General features: G+C 51.7%; 2 protein-coding genes and 1 long non-coding RNA gene across 3 annotated transcripts; 1 reads left to right on the top strand and 2 right to left on the bottom strand.

Moving 5' to 3' along the window:
- Nucleotides 1-5,724: 5,724 nt before the first annotated feature.
- On the top strand, nt 5,725-9,062 carry LOC144175691 (uncharacterized). The gene is made up of 4 exons (XR_013323670.1): nt 5,725-6,045; nt 7,278-7,962; nt 8,240-8,442; nt 8,997-9,062. It is a non-coding gene; the product is annotated as an uncharacterized LOC144175691 (long non-coding RNA).
- Nucleotides 9,063-9,533: 471 nt separating this feature from the next.
- LOC144175689 (uncharacterized) lies at nt 9,534-10,448 on the bottom strand. The gene has a single exon (XM_077704730.1). It carries the CDS (start codon nt 10,190-10,192, stop codon nt 9,575-9,577), a length of 618 nt encoding a protein of 205 aa, XP_077560856.1. The 5' UTR covers nt 10,193-10,448; the 3' UTR covers nt 9,534-9,574.
- Nucleotides 10,449-12,988: 2,540 nt separating this feature from the next.
- On the bottom strand, nt 12,989-14,459 carry LOC144173523 (uncharacterized). The gene has a single exon (XM_077701908.1). The coding sequence runs from the start codon at nt 14,159-14,161 to the stop codon at nt 12,989-12,991; it is 1,173 nt and encodes a 390-aa protein (XP_077558034.1). The 5' UTR covers nt 14,162-14,459.
- Nucleotides 14,460-24,729: the final 10,270 nt, after the last annotated feature.

Here is a 24,729-nt window from a genome sequence, read left to right as displayed (position 1 = left end):
GGTAGCTGCTCATACAGTGGTTGATTTGTGCAGCACCAGGCAATCATTTGGAGTGGTTGTTTCTTGTTGTCAGTGTGCGAATTAGGCTTCAGGTTGTCGGTTGTGGGTGGCAGCTAAGATGCACTTGCTGTACCTTTGTCATGCATAAAATGAAACCTGACGACGAACGCTGGTAGCAAGCAGTGAGGAGTGGCCCGTCACATATCCTGTTTCACCCAGAAGAAATGCAATGGGAAAATTTGATTACAACCCAAAAGGTTGTAAACAGCCTCTGCAAACAGCAGTTACCTGTGCATGACATGACAAGACTGGAAGAATTATTTTACAAGAACTGTGAGATGGTAGTGATATCCAGAAATGCATTGTTGAGTTGTCTATCATTTGTAATTATTTCAGTCATCTGAAAAAAATATAATACCATCAGTTGCACATTGTAAGTGAGGTAATCATTTGTACTCACTTGCTCATGTTTTGTTGGTCTTTTCGACTACAGAGGGTAGATTGCTGAAGTAAAAGACCATGTCCGGCTCAAATAATTTCTTTTAAATGCGTATTTACAGGGTTAAATGGCGAGGAGTAATACGAATCGTCAATGCCTCATTTCCAAATGTCGAAACGCTGTGGGTTTCCTTGCTACCAGCCTTAGCTTTTGTAAAAATACTACCTTCCCGGCCCTGGGATATGAGGTCGAACACCCGAAAGTTAACGGCACGCTCTCATGAAACAGAATTTACAGAAATGTTCACTGCCATGGGGATGGGCATTGTCACTTTGTCATGTTTGTGGTGCAATGTCTGGTACATCTATGTTGTTTTCACATTTATCATGAAGAAATTACTGCACACCCTACTCAGTGACTGCGAATAACTGCTTACAGAGCCAGAAATGTTTGTTTCGAAATACGTGGCTGCGTGCCTTTGAGTGCTCAAGTGGGCTTGAAAGATGGGGCCATGGTTTTAAAGGTTTACTCCTGTGACTGGCGTTCGTGTGCATGTTTGTGGTTGTGTGACTACTTGGAGTGGCTTCCAGATTTTGTCCAGCTGATTATGCAGGAAATAAATGAATGAAACAAAACACATTCTTTCTTCTGCTTCAATTTTTACGTAGCACATATTATTCCTGCTGACTAATGCTCACGGTGTACCGAGTTCAAACGGTTTGCAATTGGCGGTGGCAGCCCTGAGTGTCGGAGTGTTTCTGCTGGTTCTGGAATTGTGTGGGCGAATCCTGGCCACATCCACAAAATCGTAAATTTTTGTAAAATTTTGGAGCACTTTAACGATGGTGGGGTGTCACGTCGCCGCCAAATGAAAATTGGTGAATTGGACGGGCAGGACCATCACTGGTGAACCCACTTGTTGGGCTTGGGAACAAGTACGAGCACGGTGAGGCCAACATTAAATTTACAGCCATGAATACCAGTCAGCTATTTTTTAATGTAGAGCCAGCCATGCTCCCACAACATTGATGTAAGTGACAAAGAAAGGAGGCTGTTGCAGCCAGTTGGAATGTTGATGAAGAGTTAGCAGCTACACTCAGCCAACGTGAATTCTGTTGCCTGGTTTGGAAGCCAATTGAAATTCTGCTGACAGGCCCAGTTGCGGTGTGCGTTGCGCTTGAGCTGCTCGTTTCCTCGGCACGATCCAGCCCGCGGTGTCGCCGTCGTCGAGGCGCTCCCCCGGTACGGCGATCGCGGTGCGGCCGGTCGATCGGTCGAGGGTTGCTTGCGGCGTAATGTCGTCGTCTTCCTCGCGTTGAAAATCACCACGCACCTCCATAGGAGAGTTAACGCCGCACTGTCGAAATCGGCACGCATGCCCGCCAGCCTACCGAGGGAAGAACACAAAGTTATCGTCCGACCGCGTGGCGGACTGCACGTAGGGAGGATTCGAGCATCCGAACTAATGCAAGCCATTACGAACGCTACAGGCACCCCCAAGAACGAGGCGTTGAGGGACACCATATGCCCGAACGTGCGCCAAAATATAATTGTAATAAGCACGCCCGACGAGAAGCGAGCGGCGCGATACGCACGCGTACAAACGCTACGAATGAATGGGCAGGACTACGAGGTGTTCGCATATCAGGCAGCCCCCGAAGGCACTGCGAAAGGCGTAATACACGGCATTTCGAAAGACGATACGCTCGAGGAGATAATAGAATATCTAGTCAACGAGTACAACCCCACGGTGCTCGACGCACACCGAATCGGCAAGTCGACGGCAGTGGTGGTCCTGTTTCAAGGCCTCAAAGTGCCGTCGACAGTGAAGTACGGCGCGGTGCTGCTCCGCTGCAGCCTGTATAGGCAGCATAACGAAGTGTGCACCACGTGCGGCGACATAGGGCACCGCCGAGACGTTTGCCCGCGCCCACACGCACAAGTATGCCTCGTATGCGGAACGCCAAACCCGAACTCGGACCATGAAAATCACTGCAAACCGAAGTGCAAACTATGCGGCGGCCCGCACACGACCGGCGCGCAAGGATGCACTAACAAATTTAAGACGCCATATCTCGTTAAGAGACGCCAATGGTAGCGCAAGAGCATGGCGGACCTCGAGCGTCAAGATGGCGGGAGCGGCTTCCCCGCGCTGCAGTCACGTGGGCGCAGCCGAAGCAGAGGGCGCAGCCGCAGCCGTGCCTCGGGCGGAGGAGCAAAGGAGCGGAGCAGGAGTGCAAAGGGGCGGAGCCGAAGCAGGAACGCGTCGCGCTCACGCGAGAGTGTGGCGTGGGCCGCCGTCGTCGGCCGTGCGTCACTGCGTGCGTCAACGCCGCCGCCGCCGCCACCTGCCGCTGCCGCCGCCGCCGCGCGCCGCGCTCGCTCCAAGATGCCGCGTTGACAGAGAGAACAATCGCGAAGAAGCGCGCGCGCCCGCACCGAGCAAGCGAAGCCAGCCGCCGCACGACCCGAAGTACGCCATGCTCTACGAAACGATACAGCTCCTACGAGAGGAGAACGCTCAGCTAAGAAGACAGCTTAACGAAATCACCACCACTCTGCGCACGATGGCGGCCGAACGGCAGCGGCCACGCACGCCACCACCCCCACCGCAAGGGAGGCGAGCCCTTCACTTCACTTCACTTCACTTTATTACCTTAAAGACCCCACAAGGGGGTGTTACATAAGGGGTGGGTTGTACAGAGATGTAACAAATGCCACAATTTTTAACAAGACAGGTACATGGATACACTATGAACAAAATGGGATGGACAGGTGATAGAAACGATGTCGCGGGGAAGGCCATTCCATTCTGCAGCTGCGCGGCAGAAAAAAGAAGCAGAAAAGGTTGTGGTGCCAGAACGGGGTCGGGAGACTTGTAGTGGATGGCCCGTACGGGGGGAAATGCGCGTGGCGGGAGCGATGTGAGGTGGTTGGCTGAAAGAACTGTGATAAAGGTTGTGGTAAAGTGATAGTGTAGCGATTCTGCGGCGAGACGAAAGAGTGGACAGACCAGATTCATTTTTAAGGGATGAGACGCTGATATCATATGAATAGGAAGAATGAATGAAACGAGCAGCACGATTTTGCACTGCTTCGATGGCGTTTATCAAGTAAACTTGGTGAGGGCTCCAAATGGGTGATGCGTACTCAAGTTTGGGTCGTATTAGCGATTGGTAAGCCAAAAGTTTTACGTGATAGGGCGAGTGACGCAGATGGCGTTTTAGAAATCCTAATGACCGGTTAGCCGATGAAATGATATTAGTAATATGCGTGCGCCAGGAAAGATCAGGGGTTAGTGTTACACCAAGGTATTTATAAGAGTCACTTGTTTCGACAGGTATGTTAGCGATTTCATAGGAAAATAGGAGCGGATTTTTGCGGCGGTGAAAGGAAACTAATTTACATTTTTTAGGATTAAGGGTCATTAGCCAGCGGTTACACCAGTCTAACACTTTATTAAGGTCATTCTGTAGGGCTATTTGGTCAGAAGTGTTAGTTATTTTGCGGTAGACAACACAGTCGTCAGCGAACATGCGAATGTTGCATGGTAAATTGTTAGGCAAGTCGTTGATATATATTATGAATAAAAGCGGGCCGAGGACAGACCCCTGCGGTACACCGGACGTTACAGGAAGCGAGTTAGACTGGACATTGTTAAGGGAAACAAATTGGGAGCGGTTAGTCAGAAATTGGGCAATCCAGTTTAAAACATCGGGTGGCAGATTCAGTTGAGAAAGCTTCATTAGTAGGCGCTTGTGGGGTACTTTATCAAACGCCTTGGTGAAGTCAAGAAAGATAGCATCTGTTTGTAGGTTAGTATCGAGGTTAGTATGCAGGTCATGAAGAAAAAGGGCTAGTTGGGTTTCGCATGAAAGGCCTTTTCGAAATCCATGTTGTGAGCGATTAAAAAAGCAGTTGGAATCAAGGAACTGCATGATTTGAGAGTATATGATATGTTCCATGAGTTTGCACAGCACACTGGTTAGTGATATGGGGCGGTAATTTAGCGGACAGTCTCTGTTACCTGATTTATGAACTGGAATGACCTTCCCACACTTCCAGTCGTAAGGCAGAATTCCTGTGGACAGGGATTCTGAAAACAGCAACAGCAAAAATTCGGCAGATATGTGCTTTGTGTTTTTTAAGAGCTTGGCATTTATTTCGTCCGTACCAGTAGAAGATGACAACTTCATTTTTTCTATTAAAGAGAGGATACCAGAGAAGTTTATGCTTATGGGCGGCATTTCAGGCAGACTAACAGAGAACAGTTCCGTATCAGTGGGGTCAGGTTCGTTCGTGAAGACCGAATGAAAGGCTACATTAAACATATTAGCACTTTCAAAACTACTTGCTTCTAGACCAGACTGATTAGTAAGAATAACAGGGGGGGTGTCATGTGGGTTTAGAACTTGCCAAAAACGTTTGGGTGAATCAGCGAGGATTTTAGGTAGTTCAGTGTGAAAGAATGAGTACTTGGCGTTGCGCACTTCTCTTAAATATGCTTTTTCTGCAATGTTGTACTTTTCCCATGCGGAAACACTGTTTCTAGTCTTCGCGGCACGAAAAAGGCATTTCTTCTTGTTTTCAAGTGTTTTTAATGACTTCGTAAACCAGGGTTTTTGGCGGGTGGGACGGAAAGTTACCTTAGGGATGAATTCATCAGCTAACCGGTTCAGTTTGTTTTTGAAGAGCAACCAGTTTTCGTTAATAGATCGATCCCAAAAACCGTCCTGGAATGACGGAAGAAAGGCATCAAGTTCACGAATGAATGGCCTCATAGTTCCCCTTATCATATAGTCGAATTGTTTTACTGCAAGCTTGACGTATTTCAGGAACAAAGTTAAAATTAGCGTGAATGACTTTGTGATCACTTATTTCATTTAGATATGTTATGGAAGACAGGCTGCCCGGATCCGTTGTTAAGATTAGGTCAAGAATATTGGCGGTATCGGAAGTGACTCGTGTAGGTTGGGATACCAGCTGAGTAAGATTAAAGTTTAGACAGACGTCAAGAAATTCGTTAGCTTCTTTTGCGTTGGGTGCAGACGAGGTTAGGTTCGTCCAATCGACGTTCGGGAAGTTAAAATCCCCAAAGAGAAGTACGCGAGCATTTGGGTATTTGTTCGAAAGTTTGGTTAAAATACTGTTAAGTTCGCGAGAGAAATCTGGACTACTTTTAGGGGGCCTGTAACAAACACCTAAAAGCACAGACTGTGGTGCGGAACGACAGAGCAACCATAGACCCTTTTCAGAATGCTACGGGCATAGCGGACGAGCGGAAAGCCAGTCGGGCAACCTGGAGCGCGGCCATGATGAAGGAAGCCGCGATACGGCGGCAACGGCGGTACCGAAGTGGCTGTAGCGCGCCTCTGTAGATCGCAGTACCGGGCGAGTGATATGGCGTGCGCGTCTCGAAAATTGGTATTTCCTATTACCGGATGGGACAACAACCTCTCCGGTATACCGACTCTCAGCGAGAAGCGCATATTGGAGTTTTACTCTATCAAGTCTACCACGGAGCGTTGCTTGGAGCGCAGCTACAACTTTAGCGTAGAATCCTACGTTGTGCCATCGTCCGTGAAGACAAACAGCTGCAAGCAAAGGTATGCTCTCTCTCTTATTAAGGTTCACGAATGATCAAAGCGCACTTCGTATCAATACTGTGTGTATTACACTGCAGCAAGCTTGTTACCATATAATTGTTTGCGTGAGAGTCGATCGTACAAAGTAGGCGCTGAGCAGTTTGATGCACCCGAAAAGTGGACGTAACTGCGACTACTGGATCGTAAAGTGGAAACAACTCACAGAATTCGTCGTTTTTGTTGCGTCGTTCTCTGAAGTGTGAACATTCCTGAAGCACTAAGTCGCACAGCGCTTGAGGTTCGGTAAAATATGCATTCCCCCTCTGAAGTTGCGCGCGCTCTTACATCGCTGCAACTGTGCCTGCGAGTGAGCAACACCAACGAAATCCCGACCAAGTAGTAATTTTATTAATAGGGAAGGAGCTTGTGTTTCTGTGAAACAGCCGGAAATGCGTCTTGAGAAACCAGCAACGTAAGTGTAAGCTTCTAGGCGTGCGTCCTAAACGAATTCTATAAGCTCTAAATACATTAAAGAGGAAAGACAGCTAAACGTGCTTAACTATGAAGTGGCTGCTTATTAGAGAAAAATGGCGCCAGTAGAAGTGCATTGCAAATTAAAACATGTACTACAAGCTCCGGAATCAAAACGGCACTCGTGAAGTTATTAATTTCTGTGCAACTAAATTTCATAAGTGTTACTGAAGTTCTGACAAGCAGTTACAGAAGGGTTCTAAATGTGAAGAGCTTGCCATGACGGTGACGAAAAGTGTTACACAAGTGTCCCATAAATTTCGGCTCGAGGAAAGCGACGAGGAACCAAAATGTGCAAGTTTTCATGCAAGGCTGTGTCAGAACGTGCTACATCCATGTACGGCAGATGTGGTTCAACCAAACCTGAGCAGCATTGAGCTCGGCTAGCGTACTTTCGCGTTAAACTGCTCTGATCTCGGCATAAATTTAATGCTATGGCCACGCAGCATTCTGTGTTTAATCTGCAATAGCTCATCCCTTTCTCTAGCATTCCCCTATGCACCTATGCATGCCCATTATGTTCCACGAATCATTTTCTCCCCTGGACAGTGGAGGAGCTCAAGGAGGTTTCAGACACAGCGTTTCAACATTACGATCTGCTTTCGCAGTAAAAGCCAAGGCACTTTATTAACCATCTGAGAGATGAGCTTGTGGAATGTGCGTAAAGTTCACCATTTGTAAGTATAAATGTTGTGTGTAACTTTTTTTTTTTTTTTTTTCAGTGATGGACTATTTTTTTTGAAGGCGGAATGCCACCGCAGCAAGAAGAAGAATTCGAAACCTTACAGCGTTATTGCTGCAATAGACAGGCAAGGGGCCATTGTCGATGGCAGCTGTGAGTGCGCGGCTGGAAAACTAGCGTGCAATCATTTGATGGCAATGCTGCGTACAGTTTCCCTCCTCCAGGCCAAAGGGTTCTCGGAACCCCCTGAACTCTTGTCATGTACGGACCTTCCCCAACAATGGCGGGTGCCCCGTACCTGTTCTACAAAAGGAAGGTCCATTCAGGACGTTGACTGGAGAAGCGTGAGAGAAGGTGGACTGATTGTTCCAAAGTTCGGACGGCCGACTGAGCGTCGGCTTTTCCCCCGCAACGAACAGCAGCAAGAAGCGGCCAAAGTTGAGCTCGCCAGAAATTTGTTGTCACTGGACCCCGGCGATGTGTTTGCGCTGGGTTTGTTGAACACTCCTGGGCAGCCGTACAAAAGGACTAGATATGGCCTGGCGCCAGCTTCTTCTCCAATGGCCTGCCAACAGTCACTCCTGCCGCATGGCTTCGATGTGCGTGTGTCAGGGATTTCACCTGCAGCCCCTTCCCCTGCTGAAGCTCTACCTGCACCAAAGTTTTTTGAAGGTTCCGACACATGGGTTCCTCCCACCCATCTGAAAGAAAACAGGATCCTGCAGGTATGTTTGCGCATTGTGCCCCTTCATTGGCTTTATTTTTATCAAAGTTTACCTCATGCGTACTAGCCGTTACCAAACGCTGTTGAACCATTGAGCCACTGAAACGCATGTGTACAAATGACAATATTTATTTTTTACCAGAGTAGTGCCCAGCTGCACTGACGTGCAGCTTGTGCATTATTAGTCCATATATTTAGAGTGAATTTTATCTGCCACAAATGAAGCTTGGTTAGTTAGTGTAAGCGAATGTATTCGGTTTTTTTTTTCCGATGAACAGAAGGTGTGCACGACGCCAGCTTCCTCTGCTCAGCTTGAGCAGGACACACGGAAACAGGCAAAAAGTGGGAGGTGGAGAGAGGAAAGGAGCCTGCGGGTGACATCATCCAACTTTGGTGTCGTGGCAACAAGGGCTCGCTGGACCTCGAAAGGCTTGAAAGCCTTTACGGACACCAAGGACCTGTCTAACATCGCTCCCATAAAGTACGTAAACTGGCCCAAACGTCATTTTTCAGTTTTCAAAATACCTTTCACAGTAAAGAGGCACAACCAAACTCGGCCTTTTCGAAGAGACTTCACCATTTAAGGGGGGGGGGGGCATGCTGCTGAATGTCTGCCAAGCATATTTATGCTACTTGTATACACAGCTGCAAGATCTTGGAAAGTAGCCTTACTATGGTTGAAGCATTACCGGTTGAATATTTAACTGAGCGTTCTCGTTCGCTACTATTCGGCTCAATGTAGGTAGTTTTACCTTTTCCTTGAAATTTTATAGTTGGTACTTGGCTACGTCAGATTCCTTCTAGTGTATATCCTGCAATAAGGCTCTAAAAACTGCATGTCTGAAAATGAACTTCAACGCTGTTGCGTGCAAAGCATCAAATCGAGCACTCCCTTTGTACTGCAGTGGGTTAAGCTGCACCTTGTGGGGAAGTCATAGTAGTTCTATGGTTCAACTGGTTACAATGCTGGGAATGCCGGTTTGGGTTTGTACTTTTACTTTGTACGAACACTATTTTTTGCTGTTTCATGTGCAGGTACGGAATTTCGAACGAGCCTCTAGCAGCCAGAAGGTATGAGGAGGTTTTGCGCACCATGGGACACAACGTGACTGTCAGCACTTGCGGCCTGCTGGTGAATCCGGAATTTCCATGGCTTGGAGCATCACCCGACAGGATTGTCTTTGACCCGACAGAGCTGGGCTATGGTGTTTTAGAAATCAAGTGCCCATATTCACTCCGTGACAAGACCGCAGACGAGCTTGTTGCAGAAAGCTTTTGTTCTGAACTGAGTGACAGTGGCCCCAGGCTTAAGCGAAATCATTTTTACTACTCGCAGGTAATCGGTCAGATGGGCGTGTCTGGCCTGTGCTGGGGAGACTTCGTAATTTTTGGAAAAGATTTCATGCTCGTTGAGAGGATTAGACTGTGCCTGAGCGAGTGGGAAGCGTTAAAAGCAGACCTGGACGACTTCTATTTTTATACTTTGCTGCCGTACCTGGAAAGCTGTCAGTAAGAGGCACACTGCCGTAGTAGGGCACCAAGTCAAACATTTCCACAATAAGCGTACAGGTTTATTATTTACACGTGTTTGTATAGTGCTCAGTATGCACTCATCAGTTTTCTTCCTTCAGCAGAGGAGGTTGCAGGTTGCTCAAGATAGCACAAACTGCCCATATTTGATTGGCCAAGGGGGCTAAGGAGATCGGAATGGAACGATCAAAAATGTGGTATGTCTTGATACGCTGAATCCTCCGTTCAACATGGATGCGGAGCGCTGCAATTTCTTGGGTCTTCTGGGCTTCACGCTCCGTAAATTTCCCGTCTTTCAAGAAAGGCGGTATGTTTAGCTGAACACCCTTTTCCGCAAGAAGGTCCTCGATTCGAAAACCTTTGTCGGCCATTACTGAATCACCGGGATCGAACCTCTTTTTCAGGAAACCGCTCCTGATAACACATTCTCTGTCGGACGTGCTTCCTGTGAATAGTTCTGACACGTAGGTCAGCACCCCACTAGGTGCCACACCAACAAGCCCTTTAAACGTGTGGCCTGACTTGTAATGTGAATAAACATCCGATTGCGTCACGAATGATGACGGCACATCACAGTGAATCTCGGTTGCATCGAGAAGCACACGAGTTGACCTGTATTTGTCTATAAATGCTGCTGGCATGGCAGCGTCAACTGCACATCGGGATTGCCATATGGGCAGTTCAGTCATCTGCAAGTACATAAAGTCGATCCAGGATGAAAATATCCTGGATACAGTGCTGGTTGATACATTGAACAAGTCGCCAATGTGCCGATGAAATAACCCAAGCCGGAGCTTAATCAAAACCAGAAAAAGTTGGTTTTCGACATTGACCTTGCGCCGTCGGCCACTGTTTCTATGGCCACTGCTGCCCTGGTGCCGTCTAATGTTTTCGCCGTCTTCCCCAGCGTCCAGAAACGTCAGAAAACGAACAAAATGGCCATAGCTCCTCAACCCAGTATAGAACTGAATGTCCTCATCGCTTTCTTTAAATTTTTCTATTCCAAATGGAGCATTCTTTTCTTCCAGGCTTTCAATGTTGCGCTGAGCCTGAACGAGCTCGTCACGAAGCAGGCCAAGTTCCTTTCCCTGAGCAGTCAGTTTATGCTGTACGTCCTGGAGCTCTTTTTGCAGATCAGCTTCTTTTTGCTTGCTTGCAGCAGTAAAATCCTGTAGCTCACTTCTTTGTGCATTTAGCTGTGCTTGCAGGCTCAACACACTTTCCCTGTTTGCAATTTCTTGTCTGTCCAACTGCTGCTGCAGTTTCTGCTCATTTTCCCTGCTTGCTGCAAGTTCCATTTCCAGTGCAGCAATGGTGTCTCTGCAGCCGCACACAACAGCTGAAGCCTGCCCCTGAATTTGAAATTCACTACCCAGAAATATTTCCTGTAGTGGGGCGTGATTTTCATGAACTGTGCTGGGTGCAGCTAGCTGCTGAGAGAGAACATCCAGCGTGGGAGGTTGGTTTTCACTTCCATGTTCTGCATCATGCAGTGAAAGCAGACTGGGGTCTGGATTGGGTAGGTGACATTCTTTGCTGTGCTGCTTTTTCGTGGCAGGGTTGAACGTTCGTTCACGAGGTGGCTTCCTTGGCGGCTTTGATTTCCGAAACGAAAAAACAGAAGGCACAGCTGAGTCACGGAGCAGCCGCCGCCCACTTGCTACACTAGTCCAGAAGTCGGACTCTACAAAGTGCTCCGAGCAAACTTTGGTTGCCTTTGAAATTTGAAAGTGTGGTCCTTCGTCTCTCTTGATCGCAGCGATCCATCTCCTCTTCATTTCTTTTTCAGCTGGGAATCTGTGATAAGAAACCTGCAAACAGAAACAAACACTTCATAGTACCATTTTTACTATTCATCACACGACCAAAGCAACGCTGCTTAACCAGTTGGGCTGTGGGGCTGGTGTGGTTATCAGTTAAATAAAATACTTAGCTCAGTGCACTGAGACCATGCCTCTGTCTGTCTCGTATGCTTACTCGCCAACGCGCAACTAATGTGGCGCAGTGCGAGACCGCTTTTCGTGCGAAACCAAACAAGTTGAGATGCAGAGAGAGTTGACGCCTAAAACAAATGCGTAAAATTGGCTAAGTTGGTACGTCAGTACCTGGATCGCAACAACTCGAAGGATGGGACGGTAAAAGACCAGAAACGACGCGGTGTTCGTCGTCCTTTTGCTATCCCGTCATTCGCGATGTTGCTACCAAGGCTTGCAACACGCCGCGCAGCTCGCTTTAACTACAGATAATGCCGTTTACGAGCGGCGACACGGTGCAAACCTCTGCAGCAGGCTGACGGAGGGGGTTTCGTAAAGCAAGAACAAATGCGCCAGAACGTAAGAAGCGGGCGTGCGCATTACGAGGTGAAAAACCAAGACGACGACGAACAGTGTCAATGCCACCAAACACCATCTTACGTACCTTTCGTCCGGCTGTGTCGACGTATCCGTGCAGTTTGCAGAGCGGGACGCAGCAGTGAGTCGGCATGATGCCGGGCGAACTCGTAACCACATGTGCAGATGAAAACAACAGTGAGAAAAAGCACAGACACCGATGCGAGTGAACAGAACGCCGAGTTGACTGCGGGTGACTACGAGAACGCCGCAATTCTTCCTTTATGATGTCGCCCCTTGCGAATGGCGTCAGTGTTGCCATCATGAGAGCTGGCGTTTGTACTATGTTGCCAACCTTTCTGAAAAGGGTCTATAGTTCCCCTTATCATATAGTCGAATTGTTTTACTGCAAGCTTGACGTATTTCAGGAACAAAGTTAAAATTAGCGTGAATGACTTTGTGATCACTTATTTCATTTAGATATGTTATGGAAGACAGGCTGCCCGGATCCGTTGTTAAGATTAGGTCAAGAATATTGGCGGTATCGGAAGTGACTCGTGTAGGTTGGGATACCAGCTGAGTAAGATTAAAGTTTAGACAGACGTCAAGAAATTCGTTAGCTTCTTTTGCGTTGGGTGCAGACGAGGTTAGGTTCGTCCAATCGACGTTCGGGAAGTTAAAATCCCCAAAGAGAAGTACGCGAGCATTTGGGTATTTGTTCGAAAGTTTGGTTAAAATACTGTTAAGTTCGCGAGAGAAATCTGGACTACTTTTAGGGGGCCTGTAACAAACACCTAAAAGCACAGACTGTGGTGCGGAACGACAGAGCAACCATAGGATTTCGAGGTCAGAGGCTATTTTGATAGCCGAGCATGAGAGTTGTTTGTTTACAGCAATGAGAACGCCCCCGCCACGTGTGCCGGGACGATCCTTTCTAAAGAGATTAAAGTTGGGCAAGTCGGCCAAAACTTCGCCGTCGGTGACGTCAGCAGTCAACCACGTTTCGGTTAGTATAAGTAAACTGCTACTGGAAGAAGATACAAGGTTCGACCCGTGGTCGCGTTTAGAAAGAAAACTGCGAATGTTAGTGAATATAACCGAAAAGCAGAGATTAGCTTTGTGACCAAGAAGATAACCATTTAACGACCTGGGGTGGGAAGGGGGTTGCTACGATTTTTCTTCGACATTTCCGGTTGTATCGTCGAAAATGTAGCGTTTAGAGCCCATAAACAATGTTTTGTACCGTAGAAGGAAAGGACCCGATTTTTCTTTAGCAAAGGCGAGAAGGTGCTTCCGTGCGTTCCGGACTAGCGGCGAGAAATCTTCCCCAATGCTAAAATCGGTATCTTTAAGTTGAGGACCATTACCAAGGACAGTTTCCTTGGTTTTGAAAGAGGTGAATTTCACTATTATTGGCCGACACCGGTCTGGAGAGTGGCGGCCAAGACGGTGGGCATGCTCAATTTCCTTTGTTTCAATAGATATTTTGAAGCGGTCCCTGCAGAACGCAGTGATTAGCTGCTCAGACTGTACGTAGGTCTCGGATGGCGTGTCGTCCGCTATTCCGTAAAACAGCAAGTTGTTCCGTCGGGAACGGTTCTCAGCGTCGTCCAGTCGAGCCTCCAGTACCGAGACCTGGCTAGCAGTCTGGGAGGTGATGGTTGTTATGGTGTCTAATTCCGTTTGTAGTGTTTGAACCTGGTTGTAGTGCGATTCTAAGTTGTCGATTCTTTTGCCTAGTGCGGAGATTGCTTTATCGGTGTTAGAGAGCTGGCATTTTAGGCTCTGCATGTCACCAATAAGCTGGGCTTGACCGGAAGACAAGCTTTTAAGTTCATTTAGAATATCTTCTAGGGTGGGGGGTCCAGGGTTAGTTTCGATGTCACCAGATAACATCAGCAGCAGAGAAAAAACAGTGGTCATACAATCAGACACGATACAAACACAGCACTGGGGGCTCGGTAGCTGAATAAGGCATCGATTGCTTGATTTTTTAGCGAAAAGGCAATACTGGCTACTGACCTGCATGACGAACAGAAGTGGGTTAGACCGTGTCGTGGCACAGCCACCGAGCCCACAGAGCGCGCCGGGCAGGCGGGGACGATTTATACACAGCGCCGCTGATGAAGTCGATGACGGTGTGGCCTTGATTGCCCTTTCGAGCGCCCAGTTTGCAGGTTCCAGCGCCGTAGAAACTGCGGTGGCCAACGCTGGGAGGAGGCGCTGGTCGTCCACGGTGACAAGGCTTGCCGGGAAAGGGTTGTTCACGTGGATGGCTGATACTGGGCCCAGAAGAACGGGGACCAGCACGCAGGAGATAGCGCAGACGAAATCCTGCATGACGAACAGAAGTGGGTTAGACCTTGTCGTGGCACAGCCACCGAGCCCACAGAGCGCGCCGGGCAGGCGGGGACGATTTATACACAGCGCCGCTGATGAAGTCGATGACGGTGTGGCCTTGATTGCCCTTTCGAGCGCCCAGTTTGCAGGTTCCAGCGCCGTAGAAACTGCGGTGGCCAACGCTGGGAGGAGGCGCTGGTCGTCCACGGTGACAAGGCTTGCCGGGAAAGGGTTGTTCACGTGGATGGCTGATACTGGGCCCAGAAGAACGGGGACCAGCACGCAGGAGATAGCGCAGACGAAATCCTGCATGACGAACAGAAGTGGGTTAGACCGTGTCGTGGCACAGCCACCGAGCCCATACGAGAAGTATGGAGGTGGCGACACCCTCCCAGCCAAACGACACGCAGCAAGACGACGACGCAGACGGCACGGAAAGCGTGAACGAACAACGTGCCAAGCAGAAGACGGTGGCGCAGCGGCGCACCCTCGAAAGCCTGAGGATGCGACGCCTCACGAGCTGCTGCGACAAGTTCGACGAGTACGTCAACAGGCGCTTTGATGCAGTGGAGCACGACGTTCACACGCTCAAACAGGACGTACAGAAGGTACAGGAGTCGCAAGCGCACATGCAGACGATCCTAGCCCAAATGCAAGTAACGCAAACACAAATTCAGAACCTCCTCCAACGCAAATTCGGCCAGGAGAGCGGCGACCGCGAGACCGGACCAACCCGCAACGCACCATGACGCGACGAACCAAATCGAGACCCAACCTGTTAATATGGCAATGGAACGCTAATGGCTACAACTATAGGAAAGCGGCACTAACGCAGTTGATACAAAGCAAGGAGAGACCCCCCGACGTAATTTTCATACAGGAGACACACGCCGAGCTCGAGCCGCACCTCACGGGGTACCGAGCGCACGCCAGCCCCCCGAGCGCACGCACGAAAGGCAAAGGAGCGGCACAGGGGGTGTGCACCTTCGTGCGGAAGGGGATCCCTTTCGTCAAGTGCGGGAGCCTCTTCGGCGAGGGCGCGCTCGAGTACTGCGTTACCGAAGTGTTGGTGGGGAAGAAGAGCAAGGAGTCCATCTTCCTCGCTAACGTATACAGTAATCCGGCGCACAGTCACCAGCGCTTCAAGACGACCCTCCGCAAAGCGCTGAACGAGGCGGCAAACAACACGGTCGTGATCGGCGGCGACTTCAACGCACCGCACAAGGAAATCGGGTACACGAATACGACGGCCAAGGGGAAGGAGCTGTTGGAGGAGGCAGAAGAACCGGGTTTCACGATACTCAACGACCCGTCAGCTCCCACCCGCATCGGCACGTCGGTGACGAGAGACACCAACCCCGACCTGACGTTCGTACGACTGTCGCGAAAGTCGAGGGGACGGGTGAGCTGGATCAACACCGGGGAGAATCTCGGGAGCGACCATTACGTCCTGGAGATCGCATTACCCGTCTCGGCGGCACCCGCGGCAGCGAACAAGTACAAGCAACGCATCACCGACTGGACCCTTTTCCGAACGCGAGCGGATGAGGAGCAGGAAGACGACATCACGGACATCGACGCGTGGACGAAAGCGCTCGTGCGGACGATCGCCGACGCAACCACCGAACACGAAGCCGACGAGGAAACGCCCCAACTCGATAGCCGCCTCGCACACTTACTGGAGGCGCGCCGGTCGCTCCAAGAACGGTGGAAAAAAGGGCGCAAGACCAACCATAGGCTCCGCACGAAGATCGCGAAGCTTGGTCGGGAGATTGCAAGCTACAGCAAGAAGCTCTGCACGCAGCGCTGGCACGAGGTGTGCAGCGAGGCGGACGGACAACTACACAAGGGGCGAACGTGGAAGCTCCTGCGCTGCCTCCTCGACGACGCTTCGACGAAGGGGTACCAGCAGCATCGCCTAGCGCAAATCGCACACCGCGCCGTCAAAGAGCTCGGGCGAGACGAGACGGTACGACGCCTGAACGCCAAGTACCTCCCGAGCACCCCTGGGGAACAACACCACGACTACGCCGGCGAAGCTAACCCCGAGCTCGATAGGGACATCGAGGAATGGGAGGTCCGAGCGGTGCTACAAGCCATCAACTGCAAGTCGGTGGCCGGCCCCGACCGCGTCGCAAACAAGGCGCTGAGAAACCTTGGAGACGCAGCCATCGCGTCACTCACGAAATTCTACAACGAGCGCTGGCGGGCGGGCCGGCTACCGAAGCGGTGGAAGACAGCTCGGACCGTCCTCAGTCCGAAACCGGGCAAGCCCCCGAACACCGACAACCTCCGACCAATATCACTGACGTCGTGCGTCGGCAAGGTGTTGGAACACGTGCTCAACAACCGCTGGCAACGGTACCTCGAGACGCAGGGTCTGTACCTCAATTCCATGCTGGGCTTCAGGGCGCAATTGAGTACGCAAGACGCCATGATCGAACTCTACCAAGACATCAACGACAAGTCGGAACGCACCCGAGACGCCAAGGCGGTCCTCGGCCTAGACCTTCAGGGCGCATTCGATAACGTTAAACACTCCTCCATCCTGGCCCAAGTGTCCCGCCTCAACCTCAGGAAACGGTCCTACGACTACATCAGGGACTTTCTGTCCGAGCGGACGGTCGAGATATGCGCGGGCGACCTCCAACTGCCGGAGAAACAGCTCGGCAGCGTCGGCACCCCGCAGGGATCGGTCATCTCGCCGCTCCTCTTCAATCTCGTAATGATCGGGGTGGCGAGACGGCTCGAAGGGATCCCGCAAGTCCGGCATACGATATACGCCGACGATATCACGTTGTGGGTGCCCGGCGGCAGCGACGGGCACATCGAGAATACACTGCAGGAAGCGGTAACAGCGATCGAAGATCACCTCGCCGACACGGGCCTCCGATGTGCGCCTCAGAAGTCCGATCTCCTGATCGTCGCTCCCCCGGGCAGACGCGGCAAGAACAGCAACGACAAGCCCAATATCACGGTTCGCACGAGAGACGGCATCCCCATCCCGCAAGTAGCCACCCTCCGAGTCCTGGGTATGTACCTGGAGGCGAGTGGCAGCAATAAGACCACGGTGGATCGACTCCTCACCAAAATCGGCACGGCGGCGCGTCTCATCCGACGCGTGGCCACCAAACACCAAGGTATGCGAGAGGCCAGCTTGCTACGACTGCTACAATCGTTCGCTATAAGCCACGTGGCGTACAGGAGCGTTTCACAGTTGGCTCACGCAAGAACGCGATCGCATCAACGCCGCAGTCCGCAAAGCGTACAAGACGGCCCTCGGTCTCCTACAAAGCACCAGCACCGACCGGCTGCTCTCCTTAGGGGTGCACAACATCCTGGAGGAGATCAACGAAGCGCAACGCACGGCGCAGCTCGAGCGGCTTCAAGCGACGCGGACGGGCCGGGCCATCCTGGCCAGGCTCGGCCTGCAACAATCACCGAACGAGACGGCGCAAGCGGGGGACGTCCCATCGCTCCCACAAGAGACGCTACGACGACTCCGGGTCCTACCGCTACCCCGGAACATGCACCCGGGCCACCACCAGGATCGGGGGACAGCACGGGCACGGGCAATCACGGACGTCCACGCCACCGACACGGGCGCCAGGTACGTCGACGCCGCGGCGTACCCGGGAAGGCCCGGGATCTACGTGGCGGTGGCGGTTCGAGCGACGACGGGCGAGGTGGTCAACGCCTGCAGCGTTCGAGTCAGGTCGGCGCGACAGGCAGAGGAGGCGGCGATCGCCCTGGCGCTCCAAGATCCCGGATGTACAACCGTCATTAGTGACTCAAAGACAGCCATCACAGGTTTCGCGCGGAACGCGGTGTGTGAAAGTGCAGTGAAAATAGCGAAGTGCAGTGCAGTGTGCAGTGAAACGACGCCGGCCACCTACCTTCGATGGTTCCCGGCGCACGTCGACATCAGCAACAACGGCAGCGGCCACCCCAACCGCAATGAGACGGCGGACGCCGCCGCGCGCGCACTCACCGATCGCGCGGATACAGGCCAGGGAACCCTGAGCGGGGGTCCCGGGCGCCGGCCGAACTCGACTGTGGGTGACGGGGACGACGACGGGGGACCGGACCCCATCGTAACATACAGTGAAGTGCTAGGGTGGTACCGGTATAACCGGCGCACCATGCCGCCGCCCCACAAGGACCTCACGCGACACCAGGCGGTGCTGCTCCGGCAGTTACAGACGAATTCAGTATTAACGCCGGCACTGGCGCGCCACGTGTGTCCAGAACTATACGTCAGTGAAAAGTGCAGTATGTGCGGTGCGGTGACAGCAACCCTAGCCCACATCATGTGGGATTGTGAAGTGCGCCCGAAAGAGGCGGCGGACCCGTACGGGCCGCTGCCCGCTAGCATCACGAACGCCATGAGGTCCGCAGACCTGGACACGCAGACAGCCGTCGTTCAGCAACTCGAGGCTGCTCTCGCGCGGCAGACGCGGGGGGAGACGCAGCGGGGGACCCTCGGGGGCAGGACGCCTCGGGGATCCGACGCGCGCCGAACCCGCCGACGCCGGCGCGGGGCTTTAGTCATCGGGACGCGATAACCGCGTGAGGCGGGGATCGGCCCTGCGCGGCCCATATCCCACGCCGACTTGTTGGCCTCAATAAAGTGTTTCTCTCTCTCTCTCTCTCTCTCTCTCTCTCTCTCTCTCTCTCTCTCTCTCTCCCCAGTTGCGGTGTTCTGGATACGGTGATTTTTTCGGCAAGTGACCCAAGAAGTATGCGAGTTGCCACACATTGAAAATGGAAAGGGGTGGCTTAACCGCCAATCTGAGAACGGCTCGATATATTGCCATTTGGCAAAGTTAGCTGATGCAATGTACTTTACGATGTCAGTGACCACATTACCGGCAAAATGTTCAGTGACCAATTGTTGTTATACTTTACGACCAACGCTAACTGTGCAGGTGTTTAGACAGCGTTACGTCTTTCATCCGTCCAAGTGCTGACACGCCTTTACTCTGTAAATAGGCAACTCAGCCAGTGAAGTACGACTGCTATCCTAAGGTATGAAACCTGCGCCACGTAGTATAGCGAGACACGCCGAAAAGCCCGCTGTTCATCAAAGATATTGGAATAGGAAGGCGAGGCGATTGAGCGCAAGATTCATGGGTCTGCAGCGCGAGCTTCCCCTATACGCTTTCCGAGTTGCGGGTCACCGAAACTTCTTGGGGCCTGCCTAACTCAGCGCGATCCAAATGGGATTTCACTTCGCGCCGTAGTGCCGTGTGCTGCCCTAACGGTATAGCGAGCCTGCGCTATGTAAGCACGCTACACGTGCGCGTTGTGCTGCCCAGTTTTCGGCTAAAGAAGAATTTAAATATCAGTGCCTGCCCTCAAAACTACAGCGCTGACAAAATTAACGGCGTTTCTGGGCGGCTCAGAGTTCGACGGTACCGTCCACGCTATAATATATTAAGTCGGTCCGAGTTCTTAAGTGAATGCGTTGGCTTTTGCTTAGAATCAAATGAAACGTAGACAAGGATACGCCAATATGCCTGCATGATTGGTAATTGCGGTTCAGCGCACTCAACCAAAGAGCTCATGCGAAGAAACGAACTGTAGCAAATGCGTATTCGTCACGCCGAAACCGAAACCGAAACTAGTTTATTGAGAACTACTTTGGCGCAGTAACACAAAGCAGTCCCCCCCCCCCCCCCGCGTAGCTTTGTCTCCATTGCCACAGAAAGTTCTCCCCGAGTATAGAAAGGGTTCGACCATGGTGTCTGTGTGCGATTCACTCTCACCTTTAGTTTCTTGGACACCTAAGATATCAATTTGCTGTGCCTCCAGTGGCGTCTTAAGTTGAAACCTTCGCTTCTTAGAACCAAGTCCTCTGACGTTTAAAGTTGCTATTTTGATAGGACCACTATTCAGCATTGGTAAAAGGGGAGTCACTCACACAGACACCAAGGCGTTTACATTGGCGGTTCCTTCTACAGTCGAAATGAGCTGGATGCGCTAGCAGAGCGATCCTGCTGCGCTGGTACTTTGATGTTTTTGTTTTTGCTGGACACCTTAGACCAGTCACGTTCGAGCTGCTTCAGACGTTGGTCATCGTTGAGCCGCGGTGATTCCCGCGGCCGCTTTGCAGCTGCGGCATCAGGGGTAGCAGGGGTAGGGGTAGTCGTCGCCGGCGTGAGGCGCCGCCGCTTGAGAACCGTCGCTCTGTTGCGTGATCATCGAGGTAGTGGCTCGTGGAGTAGCCTGGTCATCGTCATCATTGGGGTCCAGCAGTTTTCGGGTGGAGTGGTTGCCTTGTTTTTCTTCTTCGGTGCCGTTGCCTTCGCCGTGACTCGCCTTGCTTGCTCCCGCTGCCTCGTTGGGGGCGACACCCTTGGTGTTTGGTGGGGCGCCGAGGGGGGCGTTTCCGCCGGCCGGCTCGTCCCCCTCCTTGGCAGGTGGCCTCGTCGGACCGGTAGGTGCCGAAGCCGCAAGCTCAGCCTCTTCGTCGTCCATGACTTCGGAGAGGACCTCAGCCTCCTCAGGATTGCCAGTCACATTAGCGTAAGTACGTAGGCACTCTTACGTAGCGCGTACGTACGTACGTGCTACCGAGGGGGATGTTAGAACCCGCGCTCTGACTCCTTTTCTCCCGCCATTTGCGCGTGACAGCTAACGGACTGTGATCATGGGAAACAACCTAAAATGATCGCGTAGGCTGATTATAGCCTTACATATTGCAACTCCGGCGCCTTTATGTAGTGAAATTTGTGGGGCCGGGTAAGTTCCTTTACGATGACGTCAATCAGCAGCATGACGTGAAAAAAAAAGAATGCTCCACCTGCGCCGGGCGAGGCTCGATCTCACAACCTTAAGATTATAACTGACGCGCTGCCTACTGCGCTACCGAGGCGGATGTTGTTACCCGCGCCTCGACTTCTTTTCACGCGCCATTTGTCGCGTGCCAGTTTTTTTTTCTGTACTCATGGCCTGGAGACGAGGGCCATTCGAGGTGCACGTGGACATGGCATCACGGACTAGGGATGCCACTCCCTATGGATGACCGACAACCATCCGCGCTCCTCTCTTCCTATTCAATGCGAACAATAAACGCTTTGTCCTTCCCTCCAGCTCCTCCTCAATCGTGATGTCGTAATTGTGAAGTATATCTAGCCAGTCTAGGTAAGCGTTGGCTAGACAAGGCATCCCTGTGCATTGCTGTTGGTCTGCAGAGCTCGAGCGCGCATCCCTGGAGCATGCGGCAGGCACGTAAATAAAGGAAAACACTGGAAAAACTGCCTTTCATGAAACACGTCATATTCCGGTGGGGTCTGGTTCAGGCTTTGTCGCGCCCCCCGCTACCCTGCCTGTCTCTAAAGGGCCGGCGGTAAAAGCACTGCCCCCAACGGGCAAGGGAAGGAACACCGAACTTTTAAATGCAGAGCATTTCAGTAACTCACGATGTCACCCGCGTTGACGCCCGTAGTCCGCACCGCACCCCTCCCTACTATATAAAAAAGAAAATACTATCCGGCGCCAGGTTTCGATCCCTCGACCCTGCGGGCGGAACGCACTGTACATGGTGCTCTACCCACTGCGCCACAAAGCCGACACAGAATGGGACTCTACGAACGCGCCTTATATCGTTGACTCATTCAAATTATTGCTTACGAGCGCTCTCTCGTCAGCAGTTGCCACAAGTGCAACAACATTAACGTAACGCAAACTACTTAACGTCGTGCGCCCCCGGAAATGCTCTGCATTTGATCGTGCCCCTCGCGAGGGGGATGTTTCATTGCGTCTTTTCTCGGTCGCGGGACCCGCGGCGCCATCTGGCGGAGGCGCGGCACAACTTGTAGCACTTTCTTTAAAAAAAAAAAAAAGGCGCCTCGAAAGCGCGGCAAATATGAAATAGGGATGACGCGCTTTTTCCAGTGTGCCGTTCCGAGCCGCAGCGGGAGAAGACGCGGCCACTTTTAAACCAAACTAAGTGTTAACTCTGAGACTCTCCTGGTAACTGTGTAAAAGCAGCGTAAGCATTTACTCGTATTTCGCCTCTGGCTCAGTATTTCGCGCCCGATCCCCAAGTTTTCATGTGCACAAGCCTCTTACTGGACATGGATAAGGTTCGAAGAGAGCCGAAGCGCTCGCCGATTTGGTGATTGACCGGACAGAGGGAGAGATATGGCGATAAATGCTCTTATGGCGAATGCCCTTTAAGTGCCCCATCCTCCAAAAGACTGTGGTTGTTGTCTGTGCAGAAAATGGCTGCTGCTCTTCGCTTCCGTTTCTTTGCTATTTGGCGCGAATTATTTTCACCGGCTTCTTTTCTGCTGCACCGTGCACGCGTCTCTTCGTTCACGTGCATTTGTTCAACCTGCGGTTCCAATGACGTCGCCGAGGCAGTCTTGTCGCACGCCACAGCTTCCCTATCACCTCCCATATCAAAATCCTACGAAGTCGGAACTCGAACGCATAAATGTAGTTCGAAGGAAGGCCTTAAAGCTAGCACTTGGAGTACGGCAATATCCATCGACACAAGCGCTCCAGGCCACCTGAGTCACCAACACACTGGAGGAGCTCCTAAGTGGGCCGCGCGTAGGACAGTTCCACCGACTCCGTAGCACCGACCAAAGCAGGGCCATCCTGCGTGATCTCGGCTACTCTGCGGACCCACCACCATCCGCATTGCAGGAAGGAAGATGCCTCTCCCTTGAAAACCGAGCACGCATCATCATCGCTCCCCTGCCAAAGAACATGAACCCCGACCGGCATGCTGAACGGCGCCACATCAGGACCAATTTCTTCTCGAAAACACTGCAGCGAATCGGGCCTGTCAAGCACATTTATCACGTTGAAGCGGGAAGATGAGGGAGGCATCACGGCTGTCGTCGGACCCCTAAACTGCGAACTTGTCACGATCGAACCAGACGTACATGCTATAGACGACCTAGAAACTCGATCTATTGCGCGAGCCATATACGTCGCTACCACCCATATAGTTTGTCCTCAAACACCCATCATCATCGTCACCGATTCGCATGCCGCCTGCAGACAATTGATCAGAAATGACCGGCACCACTGCACAGCCCGCCTAATCATAGACGCGCTCGACTACAAACCGTACATGTTCCACATTCTTTGGACTCACTGGGCACGAGGGTTTGGAAGGAAATGAGCGGGCACATACGCTCGCCCGAGCAACTATTTACCGGGCACCTGAGCAGCTCTCGTCAACATTAAGCTATGCACAGCCGTTTTTCAGCCCGCGCGAATACCTGGAGTCTTTTCGCGCTCGGCGCAAGGTACATCCCTCCCCACATCGTACACTCACAAGGCGGCAGTCAGTCCTCCTCCGACAGATACAGACTAACACATTACCCACTGAACATCTCACATATCGCTTTCGAAATTTACCCGGCACCCCTACATGCTCATTCTGTGGAGGTTACCCAAACATATTCCTCATAAAATGGGCCTGTGATTGACATCCAAAGTTGACCCGCATCCCGAATCCAACTCTGGCATCCTGAGAGGCAAGTCAGGCTGACCCCAGTGCTGCTTCATACCTCCTGCTGACGTCCAGAGCGGAGGAAGCCATGGCCACAGCTTCCCAAGACGGCGCCCTGCACTAAGGGTGTTTAGGAAAATAAAGTTTGATTCCTGCCTTTCTTCCCTAATCGCAGCTTGTCGCAGCTGGTGTGCGCCTTTTATACTCACGTGCCTTCACGTTCAAGCATAACATGGCGGGCATTGTTCTACGGCTATTGCTTTTTCAAAAAGCAGTTTAGAGAATTTCGTAGAGTGCGAAGATGATCCCCTCAGAGATCCCGGTTCCTTGCCACTCCCCAAAGCGGCTATGTGCCACCGAGAAAGAAACGAGAAGAACGACAGCAATTTTAAGTGCGAATGCACTTTATAAGCGACCCTGAATTCCGGTGACCGCCGTCCGTCCACATAGCAACAGCTGCGGGTGCGGGCGCTCCTCGTCTTCCTTGGCAACGGGGGGAGATGGGCGACATGGCACATACCCACGTGGGGGATTGGCCAGGAATCTCCTCGTCTTCCTTGGCAACGGGGGGAGATGGGCGCGCGCTGCCTGGCCGCTGACATGGCACATACCCACGTGGGGGATTGGCCAGGAATCGGGCGTGAGAAGGGCTAATGCACCCGCTTAAAGGAGTACTGACAGGAAATTTCAAAGCTGAGATCCGCTCTAGCAATCACGTACAACGACAACACAAATAGGTGTCTGTGCATAAATGCATCTTTCTTTCTTTGTAGTTGTGTGTGTGTGTGTGATCTCTCTTTCGCGAACATTACCGAACCGCGCAAATGCAACTCCTGCATTCGCACTTTCACATTCTTCCCCTCGGGGAAATGCGGGGAAATTTTTGTTGTGCTAATCACAAGAGGATTGGATAGCGCAGTCTTAGTCTATTGGGCTGCTACTGTGGAGACGTGGGTTGAAATCTTCTCTGATTGCACGCGCATTTTGATTTATTTACTCTTCACGGCGGCGGCTACTTTTTTTGACAACAGCAACCACAACAGCGACAAAGGTTTCTCGCAGAAAGGAGCACTTAAGGCTTTCGGCTTAATAG

Source organism: Haemaphysalis longicornis, unplaced genomic scaffold (assembly GCF_048455015.1).
Source record: "Haemaphysalis longicornis isolate Haplotype H1 unplaced genomic scaffold, Haemaphysalis longicornis Haplotype H1 scaffold_3, whole genome shotgun sequence".
Taxonomy (NCBI): Eukaryota; Metazoa; Arthropoda; class Arachnida; order Ixodida; family Ixodidae; genus Haemaphysalis; species Haemaphysalis longicornis.
This window is presented reverse-complemented; position numbering and strand designations above follow the sequence as displayed.